The 15002-nt window shown below is 46.0% G+C and overlaps 1 protein-coding gene across 5 annotated transcripts in view; it reads right to left on the bottom strand.

The window, feature by feature from the left end:
- Window positions 1-870: 870 nt before the first annotated feature.
- Window positions 871-15002, bottom strand: part of LOC105897182 (acetyl-CoA carboxylase-like) — a 90336-nt gene continuing 76204 nt past the window's right edge. For 2 of the 5 annotated variants that reach the window (XM_012824076.3, XM_012824077.3), the window contains one exon: window positions 12548-14229. In XM_012824076.3, the coding sequence (XP_012679530.2) occupies window positions 14100-14229 (130 nt within the window). In that variant the 3' untranslated portion in view covers window positions 12548-14099. Of the gene's footprint in view, window positions 902-12547; window positions 14230-15002 lie in introns of those variants that run through there. The other 3 variants (XM_031573602.2, XM_031573603.2, XR_004164307.2) reach the window with 2 other exon arrangements.

Here is a 15002-nt window from a genome sequence, read left to right as displayed (position 1 = left end):
ACAAAACGCTCCAACTGTTCATGGTGATTACATGTTCCACGTCTTTGGAAAACATTAGAATAACTCTTATGAGTCAGAATAAATCAATATCTCATCTTTGAGGAGAACTGGTATTTATGGCTTTTCAGCCACAACATGCCGCACAGACACACAGACACACAGAACCACACACACACACAAACAAACACACACACACACACACACACACACACACACACACATACACACAAACACACACACACACACACACAGAGACACACAAAAACAAGCTGATTAAGTGAGTCTTGTTTTTTTTTCCAGCAGAGGGAGGGAGATGCACTGACCAATTAAGCCAAAATGACATTTGCGGGGCAATTGTGCGTTACCAGGCAGCGTCCGAGGCTCAGCTGGAGTGAGATATGGGATGTCATCGTGGTTGGCGTGCCAACCAGGCTGCTTCAGACAGGGCCAATAACCCACATTCAGCATTCGGAGCCAGCAGAGGGTGACCTAACCTTCCCCAGCCATGCGTGCCCGGCCCTGGGGCCTCATTTGCATGCCGATCGATAAACTACAGTAATAATTGTGATCTATTGCGCTAACATTAAAGTAGCCGCTGACCTTTCAGCTGAAGGGAGCCAAGCCTAGTGACCTTTTTTTTTTTTTGGGGTGGGGGGGTGTTGTTGAGAATGGATGCTGTCTTACCCTACCACACACACACACACACACACACACACACACACACACACATACACACTTATGGGGACACACGAACATAAAGGGACACAAATACATCACATATACAGAGACACACCATTCCCCCCATCAGCCCCCTCTCCACACACACAACAAACACACACACACATGCAGACATCCGTACACACACACACACACACACACACACACACACACACACACACACCTCTCACCAGGGGGGGTTTATGGCCACTGACACGGCCTGCTGGCCCTATGAATGTTAATGCCCAGTCAAAAGAGCCATGGGACATGGGGCCAGGGACTCTGGGCCTCAGTGCACGAGGGATATCAGGGTGCTTCGCATCACTGCCAGAATCGCACACACACACATACACACACACACAGGCCACTTTTAAACACATGGTCAGACACGAACACGCACACACACCAAGTAACCATCACATCAGAGATATTCCTGATGTGAGAGCGATTCCGGCTTCGTGTTTTTTTTTTCTTTCTCTCTTTTCTCTCCCTCTATCGTTCTTTTTTGCCCTCTGTCAGATAGCCCCACGGCTGTGGGGATCTGTTGACAAGATGCAGGAAAGAGATTGAGGACGCCCGCTTGTCGGCACTCCGCCCCGAAGGCACATGTCATTGGCGGAGAGCTCCAGGGCCTCAGCACTCCTTTCACTCTCTCTCTCCCTCAGTCTTTCTTTCTTTCTTTCCTTCTTTCTCTGTCTCTCCCTCCCTCTCTTTTCATCTGTCATCTTTGATCCCTCCCTCCCTGCCTCCCCTTCTCGCTCCCTCCCTCCCTCCCTCCCTCCTTCCCCTCCTCTCGCTCTGTATTCTGGGGGACGCGGTGTGCCGCGCTCTTTTGGAATAAGAATGCATGCATTATTTGATAATCAGAGTTTATTGTAATCCTTGACCCTGGCCCTGCATCTCAAACAGGGATTGGGGATTAGAGCTCTTCCCTGGCCCGTCTGACAGGCTGACTCCTGCCTCCTCAGGGCAGCACTTCTCTGGCTTCAGTGGAGCGAGCAGACGGGGGGTAGTGGGGATGGGGAGGGGGGGGGGGGGGGGGGGGACGGAGCAGCCTGCCACGATTATGGAAAAGAGACGCTGGACGCGCGACGGGCGTTAATGCGCCCGCGACACTCGGCGCGCTGCGCACACACCTGCTGACTGGCTGGATGTGTGTGCTCACACACACACACACACACGCACCACACACACACACACACACACACAGAGACAGACATACACACACGGGTGTGCCTGCACACACATATACACATATGCGCATACACACACACAGACGGAGACACACTTCCAAGCTTACACTGGACAAACAGAAATGTATTTAAACAACGCACACATACAAAGACAACGGCATGCACACGCACACAAAATTTGTACGCACAGAATAACACACACACATTGCAAAATAGCATGCCATCTGGGGAACCCTGTTGTTCCACACATTCATATAATTGTATAAAGCAACTTTTGAATGTTATCACCAATCACACAATGCACCGATGGAAATAGCAAGAGAACAGGACACTGTGGTTCTTGTGACTGGTGATTGCAGTGCGCACTGTTAGCACTTCTGGTCCTGCAGTGGTTAACAGTGAACACTGGTACTGCGGGTGGACCTCTCAGGGAGGAGGCCGTGTCTGTGTGTCTTCCATCCTGCCTGCCGTCTGGACAGAGAGAGCTGGTGGCGAAGGAGGGCAGTGGAGGAGGAGGCAGGGCAGAGCTGAGGCGAGGCGAGGCGAGGCGAGGGGAGGCGAGGCAAGGCAAGGCGCCCGTACGAAGCCCGGAGCCCTGGGGGCCTGGGGAGCGGAGAGCTGCTGCATTGGCAGAAATATCTCCTGTGTGCAGGAGAGCCCTCAGGGCTACGGCAGCTCTGCCGGTGCCTTCCAGGGCAGGAGCACAGAGATGACAGCATGGGGGGAGAGAATGGAGAGAGATAAAATGAGAAAGAGAGAGGGAGAGGGAGAGAGAAAAAGAGAGGACGAGATGGAGAGCATGGCGAGAGAGAAAGAGGGGGATAGTGAGAGAGAGAGAAGGAGGGGGAGGAAAGATGGTGGAAAAGGTACATAAACTCTGTGCAGGGAGGGACATCACAACCTGAGTCAAAAGTTACTTCTGTTGATATAATATGCACACACACTGTGTGTGTGTGTGTGTGTGTGTGTGTGTGTGTGTGTGTTTGTGTTTGTTTCTGCAGGTGTAAGGGAAGCTAGGGTGCACTAGCCAGACTGCTGTGCTGCAGTCTGTGAAGGGTCAGTGAGCTCAGTATGTTATTTACAACCGCAGGCTTTAAGACTGTGTGTAGGCCTGAAAGCCCTTGAACTGACCTCAGTGATGCACAGAGAAAGAGGGAGAGGGGGGGGAGGGGGGAGAAAGAGTGCTAGAAAGAAAAAGACGGGAAAATGAGAGTGTGAGAGAAAAGAAAAGAACAGCGAGAAAAAGAAAGAGAGAATGGACCACATGACCAGTTATTGGCAAGCATTCAGAAACAACATCAAGGTCTCAGGCATAAACAGGTCTTTGTCGTAAGCCCCTGTTGTTGTCGTAAGCCCCACCTTTGTCACCTTGTCCTCACACAAACACACACACACAAACACACACACACATACACACACACACAGACACATACATAAACACACACATATACACACACACACAAACACACACACACAAACATCGCAACTCGCCATTCATTGCCAAGCTCAGAGGCTCATCGACTACAGAGAGCGAAACTTGCCCGCAACGCTTTGTCACCTCAACACCGGGCCGCAAACGAGACAAGAAAAATTGCAGCTACACGCCTATCGGTGGCCCGGAAATATCTTCCACCGCCGACACCAAAAAAAAAAAGAGAAAGAAACACAGCCAAATGATTTGCTTTTTAATAAATGGTTTAAGTGCCTAATGAGAGGCGCTGCCTCTGGAGGCATCCCTCCATTCAGTCGTTCATTCATTCTCTCAATTTCCCATCCCTCGTTCTTTTCACCCCACCGCTCTCTTGTGTTAATTGCGTACATTAGAAACAGTGAAAAGGCAGGTAAACTCCCCTCATTTTCCCTGGGTTTCAGAAGGGGGGGGGGGGGGGGGGGGTTGGTGAGAGGGGTTGTAGTCTCGCAGTGGGAGGCATGCAAAACTAACTCATAACGCAAATAGCTGTGAAAGGGACCTTTAAGCTATATGGGCATTAATTGAAAATCAGTAATGTGCATTTGCAGGTATGGCACTGTCCCACCATTAGCAGCAAGCACAGCCTACAGCTCTCGCGACTCGAGGGAACCCAGCATTTAGGGTAAATGAAACACACACATATGCACAAAGATATAAAGCATGCACACACACACACACACACACACACGTTCAAAAAGACAAATCAATAAGGAAAAACAAATATGAACATATAGAACACACACATACTGTACAGTCATATACATACACAGGCACAGGCACAGGCACACTCATGCACACACAAACACCCTAACACACACATAGACACACACAAATGCATACATACAACATAAATTACTTTTTTTCTTGCTATCCTTCTGAAATGACAAATATGGAATAAATTGATTGTTCAGTATCAGTGACATCCCATCAAGTGATCACAGACATGTCTCCCATACATTTCAAATTAGTTATTTTCCCCCCACACTGTTGACGGCTTTGAGAATGTGAGTTAATTAGTGCTTAATAACGTAGCACAGGGCAGGCGAGTGAGAGGGTGTCACTCTATTACTCCTGACAAATGTCAAAATAGAATCCTATTGGTTTCTAGTGCCTGCTAACATTAATGTGTACATTCAAAAGCCCATTTTGTTTCTAATACTCCTGTCCCTGTTTGGTTGTATGTGCCCTCCGAGCAGGAACCACAAATGTACAACACTGCCATCTAGTGGTAATTCCATTTAAAATCAATGCCCATCAAAAACCTCAAGAGTGGACACACATGCAGTAACCCTACAAGCTAAACACAAAGAAAACTGTCACACATCATATATGTATGCATTCTAATATGTCATCAGTTATTTAACCTTTTAAACATTCCTCTCACACTAGACTTCCTTTGAGGCAAATACTGATCTTCCACAACCCGTCACATCTGGAGCAGAGGGCAGCACCTGTGCAGCAGAGAAAAACAGAAACACACAATGGGAGGGGGCAAATTTGCAGTAGCTTGGTCAAGAAACGGTCAAGTGAACCACAGCCCCGTTCTCCTCCTGCCCATTCTCTCTCTCTCTCTCTCTCTCTCTCTCTCTCTCTTTCCCTCTCTCTCTCTCCTCTCTCTCAGCCTAGCATTAGGCAGAGTGCTGCTGGAAGAGAGAGAGAGGGGAAAAAAAAGTTTTTAATTAAAGCCTACATGAGTTCACGGCTGACCCCACCGCCTGCCTCTTACTTTACCTGCAGTGTCTGCACGCTCCCCCTCCCCACCCCCCACCCCATAATTGCAGGCCAGCGGACGGGCCGGAGCGAGCGGGCAGTAGGGCTCTGGATCGTGACTAATACCCAATCCAGAGCTCCAGAGAGCGGGGGGCCTGCGCTTAATGGGATTGGGTATGGAGGGCTGAGACCGCAGGGTGCGACTGTCTCAGGCCACTGGCCCGGCTGAGGTCGCCGGCGGAGAGCTGAGTGGGGGCGGGGGGGGGGTTGGCAGGGACATGGGGAAGAGGATAGAGGGACATTGGTGGGGTGGGTGGCAGGGTTCTGCAGCCACAGACACAGCACAGCACAGGGGATTGGAAACACAACGGAGGCCGTTTCAAATCTGCAGGATTAATGAAGTACCAGTTCCTCAAGAGTCTCCAGTGTGGTTCCCAGTGTGGAATGGGAATCGCGGGCCCTGCTGGGCCTAATGGTCCCCTACTATTTCAGTGGGGGAGAGGCACTAGTCGTCTGGATTTCAGATGATTTTTTCTTTGAGAGTATTTTCTGACATTTAAGTATTCTTTAAACGAAACAGCTGAGGACACCCCAAATTGCGCAGCATTAAGTCAGCATTAAGTTGTGTCCCCTAACAAGTGACGCAAACGGTCAACAAGGACAGAGGGTAATGTCTTCACTCTACAGAGCTGCTGAGCCTGCAAACTCCAACTGCGAGTTCTATGAAATTCTATCATCTACCCTCTCTAGATTACGAGCAGCGTTCATAACCGATCCAAGTGGTTGCCACTCAGAAAAAGCCCCATCTGCCGAGACAACCCATCTCCCGACGTACCCCTCAGGGAGCCTCTCCCAGCATCCCTCTCCCTCGTGGAGGCTGAGTTTACGTCTGTGATTCCTATGTGTTCTTGTATGGGTGGATATTAGGATGGAATAAAGCATGTGGACACCCCTCCAGCCCTGAGCCTCCACAGAGCGGGACTCAGTGGGTTCCTGTTCCTTCCTCCTACCCCACTACCTCCTACCCCAATACCCCCCTCTGGGGGCCGGGGGAGCCGCTGACTATGGTGGGGCTGTGGAGGGGCAGCTCAGAATGAAATAGAAAAACAGAAATCAATTTTATTTCTAGCGTACTGAGTGGCCAGAGGAGCAGAGACAGACAGAAGATCCAGACATTCATCACACACACAAACACACACACTCACACACACAGACACACACACACTCACACACACACAGACACACACACACACACACACACACAGACGCTCGGACTTGATGGACACACAGACATGGCAGTATAAATATGTATGAAGCCAAAACTGTTCCTGCTTCTACTTTGACTGCCAGGAAAATATACCATTATCGTTCTCAGGCCCTTGCTATGTGTGTGTGTGTATGTGTGTGTATGTGTGTGTGTGGGTGTGTGTGTGTATGTGTGTGTATGTGTGTGTGTTTGTGGACTAGTTATTATGATTGGACAGCACATCATCGGTTGGTGCCACTGAAATTGTATACTCTGAATTCAAACTTTGGTTTGAAGATGCACAAAAACTTGAAGACTGGAAGATTCACAGCTTAAAGAAACTGGAAGATGCATTGCTTAAAGCTATCATGGGAATATAGAATACAGTGCTCTATGTATGTCCAAAGTAGAAACTCTTTGTTCATCTTTGTTTATGTATCTTAAACACAGTAGGTCTATATTCTTTTGCTTTTGTAAATGCAAAATAGGCCTGGACTGTGCATTAGGGCCCCAAATAAGTTAGAATTAAATTCAAATTGTCTAGTGGCAAAATGTACCCTCTGAAGCCAGACAGGATGACATTATTTCATAAGGAGGCTAAAATCTTAAAGTATCCTGCACCATATTTCACCAAGAAAGGAAGGCAATTAAACTCTTGTGTGCAGATAGTCCCAGTGCAACTGAACTCACCTTCATGAACTGTATTTACATTTTCCCATTATGTCCGGCAGATGACAAATCGTGCTTACTATCCAAGAGTCTCTTTTATAGCCGTGTAATAAAATTAGACATTTATAATGCCACTCTTACATTGCATTACCAGTCTCCTTGTTTTATGGAGGTGAGTCAAAGCCATCGCAGGCAACCTGCCGTGTGTCCTCTCCATTGCAGACAGATGGATGCCCCCCCCCCCTACACACACACACACACACACACACAAACACAGTTTCCGCCGGCTTGCGCCTATCTCTCCTCGACATTGGAAAATTCCCCTTTGATTAAAATAACTTTTCAGGGGCTGGCGGGCAGAGGAGTAGTAGAGGTATTTAGAAATAAATATTCCCCTGCGAAATGGTGTGCAGCTGTGGCCCCCACGACGCCTTATCTGCCTCCCCTATTTTCCCCTGCTCTTTATCACGGACTGACACTTGTGGTGAACTGGCAATCAGAGGGCACCGGCCCCGCCATAAAGGGAGCGCGCCGGTCTAATCTCAACTGTTGCATATCTAATACTAATTGGAATCCTGCAACTGGGTCACTGTCATTGTTTTTCAAGTACTGTCAAGTCGGGGGAAACATATGAAACTGAAATTATACCCTGGCGCAGGGGCCGCCTGATTGAATCCTCTCCCTGCTACTGATGTGCTCTCATCCATCCTATTAAAATATTCAATCTGCTGTCCCCCCGGTCTGAAGGGCCGAGCAGGGGATGGGGAAGGGCAGCTGCGCCAGGGCCCCAGTGCTCTCTTCCATCCCTCCCTCCCTCCCTCCCTCGCTTTCGCTTTTCTTTTTCACCCCTTCTCTATTCCCAATCTCTCTCTAGCTCCCTCTCTCTCTCTCTCATGGACTCGATCTTATCCATAAGACTCCCTTGTCTGTCTATCTTTCTTATTTTGCTCTCTCTCTCTCTCTCTCTCTCGCTCTCTTTTCATTTTGATCACTGAAGTCCAAACATTCCACTTCAAGTAAAAAAAAAAGCAGCAATAGCAGGCTGCTTCTCAGTTTGCGTCTCTGGACCGGGTCTTAATTACCATTCCACTCCCTACGCAGACAGTTTGGGGTCGCCGTGTTTGTTTGTGTACGTCTCCAGCCGCATCTCTCCCCCAAGCAATCAGATTAGGAAATCCTCTCCCTTCAGCCACAGCCTCTGTCATACTGCAATGCATACACACACACACACACACACACACACACACACACACACTCTGCATCTATATGTTCAATACTAATGTCAGAGATAGGCCTGACTGGCTGAGCATGGCTAATGCACCAGAGGAATGACTTTTCAGAAGGCATCAGATATATGTTCAGCCCTGATGAGATGCCGGGGGGGGATAAATGGAGACGGGGGATTACACAGTGACACATCCTCGTGAAATTAATAATTAATGCCGGCCCAAATGAGAGCGAGGGTCTGATTGGGTTTTTTTTTTTTTTTTCGTTTGTTTGGAGGACGACCGGGGGCCGGGGCGCGCTGGGCGCACTCTTTCAACATGACACGTCTGACTGGCAGGACGTTAGGAAGGGGAACGCTCGGGCGAATCGGCCGCTAATTCTTTGCGCCTGCGAATGCTGGGTTCTGATGTCAGATTGTGTTTCAGTCCCCTCTGTCAGATTAGGGTTCATGTGGCCCACATATGGCTGTATCAGTGTAATCATGTCATCAACGGATTCGTTCGCTCCATTACATGTTCTTTGCCACCATTATATTTCATTCAACAGAGGGGGTACATGGTCCTCTTTTTGCTACACACATACACACATAAACACAAGTGAGGAGACACACACACACACACACAAGCAAATACGTTCAAATGCACAATTACACAAACAAGCAAGTATACTCAAATGCATACACAAACACACATAAGCAAATATACAGAAACAAACACACACATACACACGCACACGCACAAGCAAATATACACAAATACACACACAAACACACACACACACACACAAGCAAATATACAGAAACACACACACACACACACACACACACACACACACACATCATCTCTCTCTCCTCTAGGTTTTCATTCCTCTCAGTCATTACGGATCTAATGGAGAAGGCTTATACTACATATCAGGTATTGTTGCTTTTATGGTGAACTATTATTCTCCTGGGGACCATAATTCTCCCAAGGATGACTAGCAGAAATAAAGCCTGACCCAGGGTAGTTGTCCTGGGGTGCAATTCCCTCCTACCTCAGCAGACTCTGTCACCCTATTGATCACATGCACCAGGACTGTGTCCACAACTATTAAAGGTCATTAGAACCAGAATAAAGATTCTCTTTGAATAAAATAACTACAATTCAACCACTAACAAAGAGGACTAAGGCCAGAATTTACTATACATCCAGAATAACCTATACATTTCTCCCCTTTATGAGCTCGATCACTTGTCTTACAAAAGTAGAAAGTATATTCATAAATACAGTGGGTCTTTCTGTGGAAAATTGAAATAGGGTCCTGCATTCAATGGGAAGACAGTATTTAAAATGGTGCTTCTAATGTAATTTAATTTTCATTATATTTATATTACAGACATTTACATTTCATTTCATTTCTAGTACATTTACATTTAACTTTATATTACACTTACATATCCTTGGATATGTCAAAACAACAAACATAGAGTTTGTTTCAAGGTTTACAAACTGTTTTGTTACCCCTCCAGAGATTAGTCCGTCTCAGTTATGGCACATTCACTTTTAGTTGCACTGCAGGAAGTCATTGTTGCTTGCCTGTTTGGAGGGGCTTTTGTAAGGAATAAATATGTGAATTTAACATGATGGTTGTTCATTCTTCTTAGTCGTGTTATGAAGCAGTAATCTCATTCAGACGCTTGTTCAGAACTCGCAAAACAGCCACTTATAGTATGCCAGCAAAGTGCTTTTTCGCTTCAGAAAACATTTCAAGTCATCTTGTGAATACAGAAATTCATAATTACTCGCATGCTGTTTATAAGATGATTTGTTCATTCGTGTTTTATCAAAATTGGTGCCAAGGTTTGAATGTTGCTTTAGCGTTCAGATCATCTTAACATGCTTGCTGATATGTTTTTCTCGCACTTTGTGTACTTAACACCTGCTGGGGATCATCAGGTCGGCCATGTTGGAGAGAGGAAGAGTGGAGACACCAGACAGAGTCAATGGTGTGTTTGTGGGGACGCACGGTCCACTGCAGATTCACTTGACAGGACTCACACCAGCTCAATCTCACCTCGTTCCAGCTGCACACATCTTCCTGAGTGCCTCCAAAGCCACCGCATCTCTCTTTCTCTTTCATTCTCTCTTTCACTCATTCTCTCTCTCTCTCACTCTATCACTCCCTCTCTGGCTTCTGGTTTTTACACATCACTGATATTATACGATAACCCCCATCACCCCCCCCCCCCCCCCCCCAAATAAAAAAGACAAAGACAGCCAAAAAACAAAAAAAACAACCAAAACATGTCTATACATTTCCATCACCCATGTTCATTTTTTGTCTACCTCAGCACGGCCCCTGTTCCTCTCAGCGCTGAAAATGGTATTTGGAGACAAACAACTTCATTCTGCCGCGCGTCTGTAATTAGCTGTGGAATTAGCGCGCCTGACGTGCCTCCATAGATCAGCGGGGGCCTCCGGGGAGGCAGCCGGGCCCGCGCAAGCCGCATTTCCAATTATTGTGTTGAATTGCTAATTTAGTTATTGTGCCTCCCGTAATTGTGATGGGTATTGGCTGTGCGATTCAATTTGTTTTAAATATTTGTGGGCTGGCGGATTGGTAATAGAGCTGACCTATCTAGCGGCCCAGTATGAAAGTGGGGAGACAAAAAACAAAGGGAACAGACTACAAAGATGTTCGCTTTTTCTTTTTTTCTTCACGCCACCTCCTCCTCTACCACCAGCTCCACCATCATCACCGCCACAGCCGCCTTAGTTTTGATCTGCCTCATCCCTCTTAAGACTGTTGAAGTTAAAAAGCTTGAAATTTAGAAAATAGCACTTTGATCATCTGCGGGCGGAGAGCATCGTGCATTAGACGGCAGAACGTTGAGGGCTTTGGTGGGGAGATAAGCGTGGGGAGGGAGGGGAGGGGAGGCCTTTCTCCCCAAATATTGCGGCAGGAGTATTGTGTACGCGGCACGAAAGGTACCCAGTGGCCGGGCAGGATTTAGGCAGACATTTTGAAGAACCGGTGGGCCAGGCTCCATTCTCGAGCACGTGAGCACTAGAGCCGCACTAAACTCTCTGTGCCGTATGCCATCATTTCAGTTCAGTTCATAATTCCTCACATTGTCAGAGTGACACATGGGTAAATATGAGCATCAACGGTCAAATCAAATAGTTATACAAACAACAAATGATATTACATGCAACTACAATTATCTCTATCCTCTAGCTAATTCAATGGCAGTAATAGAAATGATGCATTAATATGCAATATAATTAATTAATCTTCACCCAAAGGCATTCATTTCTAGGCATGTAGCTTTCCAGTCTGATTGCAGAGCTCCAATTAATTTCTCGGTCCTAACAGCTTGGAGTCTTGACCATCATTAAGAGCAGGACATGCTGGTACTAATCAGAAAAACAGATCGATCTCAGGCAGTGGGAAAAGACAAGCCAGAACAGACCCTGGAAAACTGGTCAAATCTGCACAAATAGACCACCCCACAGTAAAATGAGCATATCTGGTAAGGCCACTGGATGGAATGGATTGTGCCATGAAAATATATATAATACATTATATCTCATGAAAATATACATAATATAGTATATCGCATGAAAATATCTTTGACAAAATAAACAAGGTGTACAGTGTGTCATGTGAAATGAGTATACATGAATATGAATTTAATACTTTTTTTATACTTAATACTTTTTACATTTTTGTAATTTACTTTACTGATGATGGCAACTTTAAATAATTAACCTTACAAATGCTATATGTTTTTTGTTTTTATAATTGTTTTTCTCAATGTACAAACAAATGTAAAATAGCATTGTATACTTTTTTTTAAGACAAAATGGAAAAAAGGCACAAAAATCTCAGAAAGGGACAAATACTGAGACAGACATGCGAAAGAAAACAGGGAGGTAGAAATCCTAAGGTCATGTGCACCTGTATGTACTCCCTTGCATTTGAAACGGTTTGTCCACTGTTATGATCAACTTAGACAGCAAAGTGTTCACCCACACCAATACACAGCAACAGCAACATTCACACACAAACACACCGAATCACAGACACACACCTTCCTGACAATAGACAGGCCATGAGTCAAGTGTATGTAGCCAACTCTCAGTCCAAGCCACTACATACTGATAGAAGTCTTTGTCAAAGGAAGCATCAGCACAAGTGTACATGCTCTGATGAAAAATTAAAATAAAATAAAATAGGGCAGGAAAATCTATTACTACTGCTACAGCTACTACTACTGCAAATGCAAATGCAAATGCAAATGCTATCACTACTACTACTACTACTACTACTACTGCTGCTACTGCTACTTCCAGTGCAGTGACGGATGCTGTATGGTTCCAGTATGTTTGGCTTGTATACTTCATTCTCCTCTAAAAGTTTAAAAGTTTGCACTGTGGTCAGCCTCAATGTCTTTGGTTTTCCGTCAGCATAATTTTCGGCGTTAAAAGGAAAGGCGCTCATGGAAATGAAGGCTTCAAAGTCAATTTCACAGAGATAAGAATTAGAGCGGGTATGATACTTTTTAATATTCACAGAGCACAATGCCTTTTACAATTTCACATGCAAGATTCCTTTATTAGAATTAAATACAGGACCATACAGGTCACAGACAAATTTCTGACTCCTATTGAAAAACATGTCAGAGGACAAGAACATTATAGCTCATAGGACAACAAAACAAAGTTGTACATAGACAGAAGATTGGACATTTAATCTGGCAGAACCCTTCATTTGCCCATGCGAGGTCTTTCAATAATTAGTGTTCTGGGTGCAAATATTAAGTGAGATATTAGTTTGACAACTGCAATTAGCTCTGTCCATTTTGCCTGCGTGAGTAAGTATGTGTGTGTGTGTGGGCTTTGGGTTTCACAGCTCATTGTGTTTGTAGGGAAGTGTGTTTTTGTGTGTGCTTTCATGTGTGTGACGCGGCCCGTGTGTGTTTGCATGTTTGTGCATCTGTCTGTCTGTGGCTGACCTCGGGGTCAGTATGAAAGGGTCGGTGCTGAATGGGGGGCCTCTCGAGCTTCCACAGGGCTTTGATACCCCCACTCCCCCACTCCCCCCCCTCACCACCTCACTCCCCTGGTACTGCAGCCTGAGCCAGATGCACACAACAGCTATTTACACCTGCCGCGTTTGATCATCAATTAAGAGCTCCTTCTGAGAGCGTTTTAATCTCCCAATCCACACACACACACACACACACACACAAACACACACACACACACACACGTACACACATCCCTCAATCAATACACTGGCACTTACTGATGTCTAGATTGTTATTGACACCCTCAAAAACAGAGAGAGGGAGAGAAAAAAGCTAAATGAAAGGCGATCCTCTTTATCTTGTCCGTTTAAAGTTCTGAGGACTGCATCTAGAACTTTCTAAAACTGACACAGAAGAGATTGTAACATGCCTCCATGTGGCTAAGGCGACATCATTGGCGAGTGATTTTTTTTTCAAGGTTCTTCCATTTAAACATTACAGTAAAATATATATTTTTAAATTACACCTCTAAACCCTTAATGCTACCTGAAATAGCATTGTCTTACTGCACTCATAATTGCACTTGACAATTTCTTGCCCTTCCTGAGGTGGGCCTCAGTGTGTGTGTGTGTGTGTGTGTGTGTGTGTGTGTGTGTGTGTGTGTGTGTGTGTGTGTGTGTGTGTGTGTGTGTGTGTGTGTGTGTGTGTGTGTGTTTGTGTGTGTGCGCGTGTGCGCGTGCGTGTCTTTTTAGCAGCAGATCTCAGACAATGTTTGCCATGCCAGAGAAAAGCCAACTGGCTGATGAGCCAGTGGTCCGATTCCAGTTGGATCCAGTTGTGGTGCAGCGCTCTGCGTTAGGAGGCGGTGGTGGGGGAGTCCACAGCCGAGAGGATGCGCAGCACCTCGGCCCTCTGGGAGGGGGACATGTTCTGGGCTAGGTGAACGATGGAGTCCACAGCCACCTCCGGGTTCCCCTCCACCAGACTACAGAGGAGGACCAGAGAGAGAGCAGGGTTCACACATCCACAGAGGATCAAAAAACGGAGAGGGAATACAATGTGGCAATAGACAGGAAAATAGTACATAAACAATACCTGCATTACTACCAGAGAAGACATTGGGCCTCATTCTCGAACACAGTTAAGAAGAATTTAAGAAGGAATTTCTTCTGAACTCCACTTCCGGTGGATTTAGGAACAAATGTGGCATTCATGAAAGTTTTCTCATCTGGGATTTGTTCTGAACTGTCAGAATTTCAGAACGCGAAATAGCAGTCTCAAATACGATTTCTCAAAAAACCACAAGATGCCCCACTGGGCCACTCCGTGTTAGAAGTGTTTAGGGCTGAATCTGTGAGAAATCGTTGGTGATTGCGTTCACATCAACTCTACGGATTAAAATAATTATAATAATAACAAATACGAGAATACTTGTATCATTAACAAATAAGTTTTACATTTATAGTCATGATTCTACGAGGCATCGTGATGTCCTAAAATAAATAAAAGGACTACACGAACACTGCAAATGTAAGTGAATAAATAAATAAGCACTAAACTCAATCGCGTTGATATAGCCATAGTGGAATAGAATGGACACATCGTCATCCTGCAACAGTACCTCCACCACTGCACCGGTGAAGTTAGATCTGCGTTTACTAGACCGGTGCTCGCTTCCCGCTTTGACATGACTCGCTTTCGAGTTGCTTTCGCGTGGATTCGGTCGATTCCGACTGCACACGTCACTATGGTTGCGTG

The sequence above is a fragment of the Clupea harengus genome, chromosome 9 (genome assembly GCF_900700415.2).
Source record: "Clupea harengus chromosome 9, Ch_v2.0.2, whole genome shotgun sequence".
Lineage (NCBI taxonomy): Eukaryota > Metazoa > Chordata > Actinopteri > Clupeiformes > Clupeidae > Clupea > Clupea harengus.
This window is presented reverse-complemented; position numbering and strand designations above follow the sequence as displayed.